Raw genomic sequence first — 13,583 nt, forward strand, 5'->3', positions numbered from 1 at the left:
TCTTCAACTGCTTGTACATTCATGAGCTGGCTAGAAAATCCTGATCATCCTTTTAGCTGTGTAGAAAAATTACATATGAAAGTCTTTGCCTTACTTTGAAGATTTATCATTGGGTTTTCAGGACTAAGCTTGAAGAGATACCTGTGTTAACTATTTATTGAGAATAACTTCTTATCTTACTCAGTTACGCAGAAGTTTTACTCTGAAGTTTTACTGAAGGTTTTCAGTTGTATTTCTCTGTTTGGCACAGTATTAAAACTTTATCCAATAGGGATGATTCAGAAATAGTTCTCTAGAATCATAATTAGGCTTCCCTGGAGGCTCACATGATAGAGAATCTGCCTACAGTGCAGGAGACCCATGTTTGATCCCTGGGTTGGGCAGATCCCCTGGAGAAGGGCATGGCACCCCACTATAGTATTCTTGCTTGTAGAATCCCAGGGAGAGAGGAGCCTGGTGAGCTATAGTCTATGGGATCACAAAGAGTCAGACCTCACTGAGCAACTAACTCTTTGGCTTTGCAGTCTTGAAAGTCACAAATCAACTTTTGCTTCTTAGTTAAGAGATAGCTTCTGTTGTTATCAGAATGTTGGAGTGGGCTGCCGTTTCCTTCCCCAGTGCATGAAAAGTGAAAGTGAAGTCACTCAGTCGTGTCTGACTCTTCGCGACCCCATGGACTGCAGCCTACCAGGCTTCCCCATCTATGGGATTTTCCAGGCAAGAGTACTGGAGTGGGGTGCCATCGCCTTCTCCGTCTGTATGCAGATATATACATCTAAAAAAGACAGATGTTCATGGAATTCATTTTCAAATTTTATAGTTTGATTGTAATTTATAGTTTTCGGTAGGACTATAAGACCAGAGGTTTCAGCCAAGATCTAGATGTCCAGCGTAATTGCATTTTCAAACACTATTGTGCTTTGATGTTGTTACTTTGCCAGACAGCAATGCATATTTTAAAAGTCCAGTAAGATAGTCAAGGACCATTTCTTTTTGCCTTTATCTTGAAAACCCAGTAAAGCTGTTTCAATTTTGCCAAAAGTTATAATGAACTAAAACATTATATCTAGATTATTTAGATACTCTTTTGAATAGAAAATTACAACATTGCTTGCTATTTTAAAATATTTTCGAGTAAACGTTTATCTTAACTATTTAAAGCTATTTTTCAAAGCATGTGTGGTCAGTTGTGTCCGACTCTTCGGGCCCAGTGGACTATAGCCCACCAGGCTCCTCTGTCCATGGATTTTCCAGGCAAGAATGTCTTTGAAAAGACTTATGTCTTTTCATGTCTCAGCATATCTTCGAAAAGACTTATCATAGCTTAAGCCACTTAGATAGGGTTTTGTAGAATGGTAGAAAATCTTGCAGTCATATTTCTCCCTCTTTAGAATGACATTAAACAGTTACTAAATTATGTGAGAGTTTCCAGTCAGTAGATTATTTCTGTGTGCATTTAAACGTGTCAGATCATGCTGGTCAATTTCCTATTAAAATTTATTTGTTTACTCATAATGTTTTTTTAATTGGTGAATCGAAACTATTGAGTTGGCCAAAAAGTTTGTTCAGATTTTTTCTGCAGCATCTTATGGAAAAACCTGAACAAATTTTTTGGCCAACCCAATATATGAAATAAACTATTTACATCTTCAGTGTCATTTAGAATATTTCCTTCAGTAGACTAATTATCATGCTACCTTCACCAGGAAGTGCTCATCAGTATCTTTCTGGATAAAGAGACATTTGTCATCTCCATCCCTTGTTTTAAAAAATTTATTTATTTATTTATTTTCATTGGAGGCTAATTACAGTATTGTGGTAGTTTTTGCCGTACATTGACACGAATCAGCCACAGGTGTGTCTCCCATCCTGAACCCCACGGGCTGTGTCTCCCATCCTGAACCCCTCCTCCCACCTCCCTCCCCAACTCATCCCTCAGGGTCATCCTGGTGCACCTGCTTTGAGTGCCCTGTTTCACGCATCAAACTTGGACTGGTGATTGATTTCACATATGGTAATATATGTTTCAATGCTCTTCTCTGAAATCATCCCACCCTCACCTTCTCCCACAGAATCCAAAAGTCTGTTCTTTATATCTGTATCTCTTTTGCTGTCTCGCATATAGGGTCATCATTACCATCTTTCTAAATTCCATATATATGTGTTTATATCCTGTATTGGTGTTTTTCTTTCTGACTTACTTCACTCTGTATAATAGGCTCCAGTTTCATCCACCTCATTAGAACTGATTCAAATGTGTTCTTTTTAATAGCTGAGTAATATTCCACTGTGTATGTGTACCACAGCTTTCTTATCCATTTGTCTGCTGATGGACATCTAGGTTGCTTCCATGTCCTGGCTACTGTAAACAGTGCTGCGATGAGCAGTGGGGTACATGTGTCTCTTTCAATTCTGATTTCCTTGGCCTACCATTCATCTTTGAGGGTTTATGTGTGAAGAGTCTAAGTACAGAAATCAAGCAGATAATATCACAAAACTTTACTCCATGTGCTTTAATACAATCCTTAGTACTAATAATTAATTAAAAAGTTCAAATTAATGTTTGACTTTTATTTGAAAAATAGTCTACTATTCTCTTTAGTTTTTGTACTAATAATTTTGGAGCCTCAATTATAAGAAAACACTCTTCAGGCAGATTCCTAGTGACTAATTAACATTGCGTTCAACTCTGGTTTAATGTACTGCAACAATAATTTTGACACTGCAAAATGACAGTGATTTCCAGGAAAAGAATTTTAAGGTTATGTAAATGGACTTCCCAGGTGGCTCAGTGGTAAAGAATCTGTATGTCAATCATGGAGATGCTGGTTTGATACCTGGGTTGGGAAGATCCGTTACAAAAGGAAATGGCTACTCACTTCAGTATTCTTGCCTGGAGAATCCCATGGACAGAGGAGCCTGGTGGTCTACAGCCCATGGGGTTGTAAAAGTTGGACACAACTTAGCGACTATAAATGTACAATAGTAAAGAAAATATATTTGAAAATCTTTATTGGAAGAAAAACTGTGACCAACCTAGAGAGCATATATTAAAAAGCAGAGACATTACTTTGCTGACAAAGGTCCATCTAGTCAATGCTGTGGTTTTTCCAGTAGTCATATATGGATGTGAGAGTTGGACTATATAAAGAAAGCTGAGCGATGGAGATTTGATGCTTTTAAACTGTGGTGTTGGAGAAGACTCTTGAGAGTCCCTTGGACTGCAAGGAGATCAAACGAGTCAATCCTAAAGGAAATCAGACCTGAGTATTCATTGGAAGGACTGATGCTGAAGCTGAAACTTCAGTACTTTGGCCACCTGATGCAAAGAACTGACTCATTTGAAAAGGCCCTGATGCTGGGAAAGATTGAAGGCAGGAGGAGAAGGGGACGACAGAGGATGAGATGGTTGGATGGCATTACCAACTCAATGAACATGAGTTTGAGCAAGCTCTGGGAGTTGGTGACGGACAGGGAAGCCTGGCGTGCTGCAGTCCATGGGGTTGCAAAGAGTCCAACGCAGCTGAGGAACTGAACTGAATCTTTTTTAAGAGAGGAACTATTCTCAGTATCAGAGAGAAAGAGTTATGTTACTAATGACTGTCTTTGCCTCATGTATAGGGATATAACCTCTGGTAAGCCAGCAATATTAACTCTATTAAAAACTCCACTCCTCAATGATTTGCAGCTGTCATTGACTGTTATTATAACAGCATAACAGGTATTCTGGTAGGAGTATGAATTGTGTATGCTCACCACATTTCACAAAGAAGAGCAGTCAATGGAATTTTCTGTATATGTCTAGATAGCTACATAATTTTCAGATTTTACAACACATTGTTTTAGTACTAAAGTGAAGCGAAGTGAAAGTTGCTCAGTTGTATCCGACTTATCCTACTCTTTGCAGCCCCATGGACTGGAGCCTGCCAGGCTCCTCTGTCCATGGAATTCTCCAGGCAAGAATCATGGAGTGGGTAGTCATTTCCTTCTCCAGGGGATCTTCGCAACCCAGGGATTGAACTCAGGTCTCCCGCATTGCAGCCAAATTCTTTACCGTCTGAGCCACCAAGGAAGCCCTTTTAGTGCTAAAACTACTATAAATGTCCAGGTTTACTTTTAAAAGTCCTCTGTCAAGGTTTAAGGTTTCTCATATACATACACACAGGAAATGATAGAGCCACTATGGTCAACTGGTTGAAAAATGACCCAGGAGACAAAGTATGTTAATAATATTCTAAATGTTTCTTTTAGTAATAAAACTTAAATTGAAGACTTTACTATGTTCTCAGAAGGAACAGCTTATTCGTGTAGCTGGAAAATAGAGTGGTTTTTATTTCTGCACACCTCAAGTACCCGTTCTATAAAGAAATGGTAATTTTAAGTGTGGCTTGGCTTTAAATTAGTCCTGGGTGAATAGTTCAGAGAGAAAAAATGAAGCTGGTTAGGCCATCTTGATTTAATTTACAATCCTGAATTTAAATAGAAATGTATAGAGAGTAACCTGCATTTAAATGGGATGGGTATGAATTATTGCCTGTCTTCAAACCTGAAATATTATGTTGTAGCATAAAAATATATATTGCTTGCTGTTGTCATGTTATATGATAGTATTCTTTCCAGGACAGCTATATTTTCAGTGATTTTTTTTTTTAAAGAATGTTCTTGATTCCTATTATTGAACTTATGCTAAATAGCCGTGCTTGATTAGATTCTTCAACTGATTACTTTCAAAATTGTCACTAATATTTATTATATATTGATAGCAAATTTTAGCTGCATGCTCTTTGCCTCAGTTCTTGGATTAAAATAATGTTTGTCCCTGTTTTAGCATTATCATAGTTAATTTGATATGCTCCACTCCCTATTTTATTATTTTTAATGAGTGTTATTTATTTTTATTTTTGGCCACATCCTGCAGCATGTGGGGTCTTAGTTTCCCAACCAGGGATCAAACCCACCCCCCTGCATTGGAAGGTGGTATCTGACTACTGGACCACCAGGGATGTCCCCCACCCCCATTTTTAATGGATTAAATAGAAGAGAAGTCATGCTGTAAAAACAACTTGTCCATAATATATAGTCAACAATTGAATTTTAGTCCTTAAAGGAACCTGAATTGTCTTCTATCTCAACTGACGTATTTTACAAATAAGAAAACATAGCCTGAATCATTTGAATGATATGTTGTAGATTTTATTCCAGTTTCTACACAACAGATATATAAACAAACTTTGAATATACAACATATTTGTGAACTTGGAAATATGGGTGTATCTTCTCTAGAAAGAATCCATCAATTTTGTAGGAAAAACTGACGTCTAAGGTTGTAGAATTGTGTGTAACACACGAGTAAACTGACCTTGAATAAGGGCCTTAAGAACTCCTTTAGCTGGGTGGTTCTTCTTATGGGTCTCTGACTTGTTTGTAGTGACCTGGACAGGCAAACTTACAAGTCTCATGTCTGGGCTAGGAAAACACAAACAGTAGGGACTCCTCTTGCATCTCTCTGTCTGTTTCTGTGTGGTCTCTCCGTCTTATTTTTTTAGCTACCTCTTCTGGGTAGCTGAAATCCTAATTTGTTGACTCAGGTCTTTTAAGATACGTGCCTTAAAAGAGAAAGAATCAGACAGAGGCTTTATTTCCTAACCTAGCTGGGGAAATCTCACAATGCTATTCTGTTTGTTAGAAGGGAGCCACTATCTAACTCAACTTGAAGTAAAGGGGAGGGAATTCAACTCCACCCTTCGTGGGAAGAGTGTTTTAAAACCATTCCAATGGTTTCAAGGCCTTTTTTTTTTTTTTTCCTTCCCCATCTAGGAATGTTTGTGTTTTTCTTCTGGTGCCTGGCTGCTCTTTGTGAGGTTGCTTTGTTGCTAGATTAGAAACCTATGGATAAATATATTTTCACTGTGGTGGTGTTTAGGCGCTAAGTCCTGTCCGATTCTTTTGCGACCACGTGAACTGTAGCCTGCCAGGCTTCTCTGTCCAAGGGATTTTCCAGGCAAGAATACCTGAATGGGTTACCATTTCCTCCTCCAGGGGGTCTTCCTGACCCAGGGGTTGAACCCGAGTCTCTGCATTGCCAGGTGGATTCTTTACCGCTGAGCCATGAGTATGACTAAAATATTATGGAAGAACCTGATTTTCAAGATTGAAGGCAAAAATTTGTTTGTCTCTTAAGGATAACCTACTTACCAGGGAACTCTACCTAGAAGTAAGCTTGGTTTTGAGAGATGACTGTCTCTGACCATGGGGATACAAAAGGAAATCAGCATCTTGCTCATTTTTGGGGACTTAAGCCAAATTCTTTGTTTCTTACCTAATTTGTTTGGGTAAATAATGACAGTAATTTGAATTATGCCTTTGCATCTTACATAAAATGTAATTATAAAATTAGGTCTAATTTAAGTAATGAATTTAATTAATAATATGTTCACATTTGGCAAAGTGTTTACCTGATACTTATTGATAGCATACATTTCTGATGTCTATACCACAAAACCATTCGTCTTGAACATTAGATATTAATTCAAAGTGAAATTCAAGTTTTTATGAAATCCAGATACTTTTATGCTGTTAATTTTTTAGTGGCATGTAAATATTCTTTTTTTTGTGTGTTTTTGGTAGATAATAAAGATGTAGTATTATCCTAATTTTGTATACTTTTTTTTTCTGGCTTTGAAAGCATGATTTTATGTATTTCAGATCCACAGTTGAATTAACAAGAATGTTTGTTGCAAGATTATATGGAGACTATACATAGAATGAAGAAACTTCCCTTCTTCACACATACTTCTTTTTCCTTTTGTTTTGTTTTCTAGTATCTTGTCCTTTTGACCTCTAATCATGGTTAGGTTTCTTCCATCCTTTAAAAGGACTTCCCTGGTGGCTCAGATGGTAAAGAATCTGCCTGCAATGCAGGAGACCCAGGTTCAATCACTGGGTGGGGAAGATTGCCTGGAAAAGGGAATAGCAACCTACTCCAGTATTCTTGCCAGGAGAATTCCAAGCACAGAGAAGCCTGGCAGGCTACAGTCCATGGGGTTGCAAAGAGTGGGACACGACTGAGTGACTAACACTTTGATGTGAATTCTCAGCATTCTGGCCAAAGATCAGACCCATCTCCTCTTCATTGCAAGGTGTGATTCTTAAACACTGAACCAGCAGGGAAATCCCTTAAATTGCTCTTAGTAATGAATTAGTACTGAGCGGACCTCATCTTCTTTGACTTCTCTGTAACATTTAAGCTTAATTGCCCACTCTCTACTCCTGGAATCTCTTGTCCTGTGCCTTTTATAATTTAATCCTCTTTCAGTTTTCCCTTAGCCTTTCTGATTCCACTTTTCCTTGTTCATTTTACTTAAACATTTTTTTTTCTCCTCTTCAAATTTGATAACCCCAGAGTTTGCTTTACATTTTTTCTCATTCTGTATCATCTTCCTGAAGTAATTCATCTCTGAGTGAATAACTTGAAAATTCATGTCTTTGGAGTATATTTCTTTCCCCAGAACCCCAATCATCTATCACCACTCTCCACTTGACATATATACTGTGTGTATCACAGACACCTCACGCATCAGCTTTGAAATATGCATTGAAGTGCAGAGACATACACTTCTATTACAACAATCTATTTCTCTTTCTGTTTTTCTTTCTCACAGTTTGGTAATCTCATCAGTCTTCACCTCTTTTTTTTCTTTCCTTCACCGCCTGCCTTTAGTCATCCATAAACTTCTAGGAATTTAAATTCCTAAACATTATTTCAGTCTGTCTGCTTTTCTCCAGTTTCACGGCTTTCACCTTAGGTTGTGTCCTCATTTTCTAGTTCCAGGCCTATTTTTCTATCCTCCTAACATGCCCAGAATCCTGTAATTGTGCCAGTATTGAACCCAGTATTGGAAAATTCTTTGTTTTTACCACCCCATTCACTATGCTGCCTGATTTTCAAATTAACAAACTGAATATTAAACTCTGGACATACGAAATTATTTTGGTAATGATTTTGTAATTGTAAATGTTTCTTTATCAAGTATTTTTAAAGTGTGAGTTAGTCACTCTTGTTGGATTTTTTGCGTACAAAAATACATTTCTATTTTATGGAATTCAGATTCATTAACCATTCATTTATTCAGCAGACATTTACTGACCACCTTGTCCATATGACAGACATAGATAACAAGCTGCAGTTACAAACATGAGTTAAACAACTGTCCCCAAGCCACTCACAGGCCCGTGACAGAGACATACAGATGAACACTAGCATCTCAGTGCCGTGCTGAGTCTCTTCAGTCGTGTCCAGCTCTTTGAGACCCCATGGACTATAGCCCACCAGGTCCTACTGTCCGTGAGACTCTCCAGGCAGGAATACTGGAGTGGGTTGCCATTCCCTTCCCCGGGGGCTCTTCCCGACCCTGGGATTGAACCCATGTCTCTTAAGTCTCCTGCGTCGGCGGGCGGGTTGTTTACCACAAGCGCCACATGGCAAAGAGCGTAACAAAGCTTCAGAGTCCAAAGGAGGAAATGGCTTACGTTTGAGAGAAATGAAAATGTGTCAAGAATGTATTATATAAAGTTGGATCGTGATAAGAGTAAGGATCTGTCTGACAAATAATCGGGACAAGAATGTGTTCTGCAGAGGAAACAGTGCTAGCAAAAAGCAAGGAATAACGGTTTTATGACAGGGAATATTGCAAGCGAGGATTTGGATTTTATGTGTACAGGGATTTGTTCAATGTGATTAGACAGAGGAATCACTTAAGTGTATTTGTGTCCACTTAGGCAATTCTTATGGAGAAGGCAATGGCACCCCACTCCAGTACTCTTGGCCTGGAAAATCCCACGGACAGAGGAGCCTGGTAGGCTGCAGTCCATGGGGTCACTGGGAGTCGGACACGACTGAGCGACTTCACTTTCACTTTTCACTTTCATGCATTGGAGAAGGAAATGGCAACCCACTCCAGTGTTTTTGCCTGGAGAATCCCAGTGACAGGGGAGCCTGGCGGGCTGCAGTCTATGGGGTCGCACAGAGTCAGACACGACTGAAGTGACTTAGCAGCAGTAGCAGCAGCAGGCAATTCTTAACACTAATAGAGCAGATTGGAGAGATGTGGGATGGATGAAAGGAGATTCATTAGGAGGCTAGTGCAAAAATCTAGGTGAGAGATGGTGAGAACCCAGATTAAGATGCTGACTTTGCAAAGAAGTCAGAAAGAAGAAAACGTAACCGACTAACTGTATATTCTAAAGAAATGTCCAAACTCTCTATATACATTATCCTTTCGTGTCTGTATTTTGTTTTTGTTTTGAATCGTAGACATGGGATGTAGAACTGGAACGGTCTGCAGAATCCTGGGCTGAAACTTGTTTGTGGGAACATGGACCTGCGAACTTGCTTCCGTCAATTGGACAGAATTTGGGAGCCCACTGGGGAAGGTAGCTTAAAATATAACTTTTTGTTTCTGAAAACAGAAGAGTTTGAAATGAAATACTTACTAATTCATCATTGTAAGTTTTCAAAGGCTTAGTGCCTAAAAGGAAAACAAGCAGTCACACCAAGACAAATAAGAAAAAAATAAATATTATAGCAGAATGATCAGCAGTACCCTAGACGTGTTTTTGTTTCAGGTAATTGATATATTAGTGACGTAATAGGCAAAAGTGTTTAATATGAGTAAATTCCACAGAACTGCCTCTCTACCACATTTTATCAGTGCTTTCAGCAATGTTTAGTTTTCTCCAGCCTTACTTGATCTTTGTGGTTATTTTATTTCAAAAAGATACAGGCCCCCAACATTTCATGTGCAAGCATGGTATGATGAAGTAAGAGACTTTAGCTACCCGTATGAACATGAATGTAACCCGTATTGTCCATTCAGATGCTCTGGTCCTGTATGTACTCATTATACACAGGTATGTCTGGGGTATATTATACTTTATTCCTCTGAATTTGTGAAACTAACAAAGTTTTCTTTGTTTGTTTTTTGTAGGAGAACTTATAGAGTACTGAACACTTGTCTTCCTTATATCATTTAGTATGGCTGTTACAAATCTATAGATGCATGTAGAATAGGCTCTTATAAATTTTTATAAACAATAGTAGAGAAATGTATAGACATTTCCTTAAACATATTATTTCAGTGATTTTACATTTAAAATACTTTAATATAGCCCCAATAAATGCAGATGGGAGGAAATTTACCATCTTTATATTCAGATGTCTTTATTTTTTATTTTCTAAAAATAAAAATATGGTTTTATTTACCATGACATTCAGTATATTTGATGCATGCAGCATTTATCTTTTTAGAAAAATTCTCAGTGTTCCCATTGGATATGTCCTAAACTACTAAATGAACCAATTAATGGCAGAGTTGAATAGATAAAACTCACCACAGATCTGAGTTTCTAGACTTTTTATGACCAATTATTACTGAATATAAAGCATACTTCTGTATACCTTAGCATGTCCAAGATTAAGATCAGCAGGAGGTTCCCTGATAGGCAGTGACACATTAAAGTGTGAGAAATTTGAACACCTAAACTTTTGCTCCAGTACTTTCTGTTTTAAGATGAGAATTTCTCTTCCTTTGTTAGGTAGGTTTCTTCATTAAAAAAATTAATATGCCATTTAGGCTTGTGAAGGTATGTAATATTTGAAATATTTAGTAATAAATAAGATTTTTATGTTTTATTTATGAAAATTGGAGAAGGGGATGGCTACCCACTCCAATATTCTTGTGGAGAATCCTCATGGACAGAGGAGCCTGGTGGGCTACAGTCCATGGGGTCACAAAGAGTCGGACTCGACTAAGCACCTAACGCTTTCACTTTCAGAGTTATTATGTATCTCTCTCTCTCTCTTTTTAAGTTTAATTAAGGACTTCCTAAAATCTCTAGAAAAATATCCTTTTGGACATTGCCTCATTTCATTTTGAATGGTAACAGCTGGTTCTCAAGTTCACTTCTATACATTTTCTCTCAGATATGTTGTTGTCTTATTTCATCTCAACCTGCTTTCACTGAGCCTTTTTTCCCCTCTGATGTAGGTGGTATGGGCAACAAGTAGCAGAATAGGCTGTGCCATTAATTTGTGCCACAACATGAACATCTGGGGGCAAATATGGCCCAAAGCTGTTTACCTGGTGTGCAATTATTCCCCAAAGTGAGTAGACGAAACACTGCTTTTATATGTAAATATTTCTTAACAATGTAGATATAAGTTTATATTCTTGACTTTTTTTTCTCATTTTCAGTGTGTGTTATGAAGTAAAGTGAACTGGTTTTACTCACTTTACTTAATATGGCAACAGTTATGGTTGCCTGATGCATAAAATTGGTGCTTAAAAGGAATGTGAAAATTGAAACTATGATCTTTGTAAAGATAAGAATCATATTTTTAGGCCTTCAGTTTTACTTATTGTACTATTATATTGTTTAAATATTTAATAATTTGGGTTTATTAGAGATGAGAAACTATAGACTGAGAAATGTGTTTTCATCTGTGTAAAGACCCTTCAAATAATTACATGGAAAATATTACACAACTAAACTTCAGTCAAATGTAAGTCAAAAATCTCTTTTTATTAAGACAAATGGAATATAGATGAATATCTCATAGCAAAAGTTAGTGTTTTGAAGAAGTTTGGTTTTGTAATTCTTAACAATACATATAGCACATTATTTAGAATATTTTCAAAAGAATGGGATAGCAATGTATGTATAAACTTAGTAACAATGAGACATCACTTCACATTTGTCAGAAATACTATTATTAAAAAGAATACAAATAACAAATGTTGGTGAGGATGTAGAGAAAAGAGGACCCTTGTACACTGGTGCTGGGAATGTAAATTAGTGCAGCCACTGTGGAAAACAGTATAAAGATTTCTCAAAAAGGAAAAATAAACTACCACTTAATGGAGTGAATTATCTTTTTAAGGGGAAACTGGTGGGGCCATGCCCCCTACAAACATGGCCGGCCCTGTTCTGCTTGCCCACCGAGTTTTGGAGGAGGCTGTAGAGAAAATCTGTGCTACAAAGGTATGTGCCATTGTAACATTCAGTTTGATTTATATTTTAATCCAACTTCCACATTAATTTGTGTTTAAAAAGCCAGAAAGCACATTTAATTGTTACATGAAAAGTTTTCAGAACTCTCTTTCCAATATTCTGAAAAATCATTTAAAATATTTTAAGAATATTTATAGCATTAATAAGTCTATTACACTAATTTGTATTTAAAGGAAAGTTGCATGATTGCTTCAGATGACCACTTAATTCTACTTTGAAATTATCCCAGAGTGATGAGTATATTTACAGTCTTAAAAACCATCTTGATATAGTGTTGACTAGAATTATTTCCATGAATGTCAATTTTTTTGAAGAATTTAGTAATTTAACACAATTTATTTTAAGTGCTTTAAAAATTTTTGCCTAAATACCTATCCGTGACTCTTATTGAACCATGCCCAATGAATTATACTAATTCTCTGCTTCTTACTGCAAAAGTATATAATTTCTCATGCCAAAATAACAATATATGTGCATATATATATATACACATAAAATATATTATAAAACTGTTGCAAAAAGTGCTGTCTCGTATACATTGGATGTCCTCAAAAGTAAATGTAAAGTAAATGAAATGCATGGTGTCTTATTTGTAGCACATGAAAATAAAACTTACCTGATAAAACTTTGTGAAGGTCATCCTCTTATTGGGTATCCAAGTGAACATTTTACTCTCTTGTACTACTTTATTCTTAATGATGACTAAATGAAGATTAATGCAGACCAAGTGTATTAGAAAATATGTGTAAATGAAGCCACTTTTCACTACTCAGAGATCTTTTTTCCCTTAATGATTGAGTGCTCATTAGGTATAATAAGTAGACAAGAAGTAACCATATATTTCACTCTGTTATATGAGCCATTTTTAATTCCTAAAAATATTTTTCTTTGTGTGCGAGTCTGTTTTCCATCCGTTCTACCCCCAAACCTCCAACCTGCTTGCTCCATTGTCAGTGACCACAATGTTTTTTAAAGCTGACTTTCCTCTGAATTCATACTTCCTTTTTTTAGGTTCTGAATTCTTGGACATACATGAAAATAACCACATTTTCAAAATGTGCCCATCAAGCCCTTGATATAAGCCAGCCTGGAAAAAAATATTAAATTCAATGTTTGCATATTTTCCATTGTTAAATTTAAATTTCTGCACATTGAATTTCTTTATGCACATTGAATTTCCTTCTACAATAGGAACTTTTCCATGAAAACTGATATTGTGGTAAATAACAAGGAAATGTCAATTCTTCTTAGGTTGAATTTCCTTTCAGGAGAATTTTAAATGTGATTCTTTTGAAAATTTTGAGTGTTATCCTCCTGAAAAGATGGTTTCATTTGAGAAAAGAAATGAAAAGTCACTAAGCCTTAACTTCATTTAGATCACTGTATAGATTTCATGGTGTGATTATGAAAGCGAGTCATTGATTTTACTTTCAAATATAAGGAAAGCTTAGAAATGATTCCATTTGATGTTAGCCAAATGGTAGCATAAATGAATCAAGGGCTCAAAAGATTAT

At 36.7% G+C, this 13,583-nt stretch overlaps 1 protein-coding gene across 1 annotated transcript in view; it reads left to right on the plus strand.

Moving 5' to 3' along the window:
* Positions 1-13,583, plus strand: part of CRISPLD1 (cysteine rich secretory protein LCCL domain containing 1) — a 50,779-nt gene that overhangs the window by 19,215 nt on the left and 17,981 nt on the right. The window contains exons 3-6 of the mRNA XM_055546851.1: positions 9,314-9,432; positions 9,777-9,909; positions 11,046-11,161; positions 11,939-12,039. Coding sequence (XP_055402826.1) covers positions 9,314-9,432; positions 9,777-9,909; positions 11,046-11,161; positions 11,939-12,039 — 469 coding nt within the window. The remainder of the gene's footprint in view (positions 1-9,313; positions 9,433-9,776; positions 9,910-11,045; positions 11,162-11,938; positions 12,040-13,583) is intronic.

Source organism: Bubalus kerabau, chromosome 14 (assembly GCF_029407905.1).
Source record: "Bubalus kerabau isolate K-KA32 ecotype Philippines breed swamp buffalo chromosome 14, PCC_UOA_SB_1v2, whole genome shotgun sequence".
NCBI classification, from domain to species: Eukaryota; Metazoa; Chordata; class Mammalia; order Artiodactyla; family Bovidae; genus Bubalus; species Bubalus kerabau.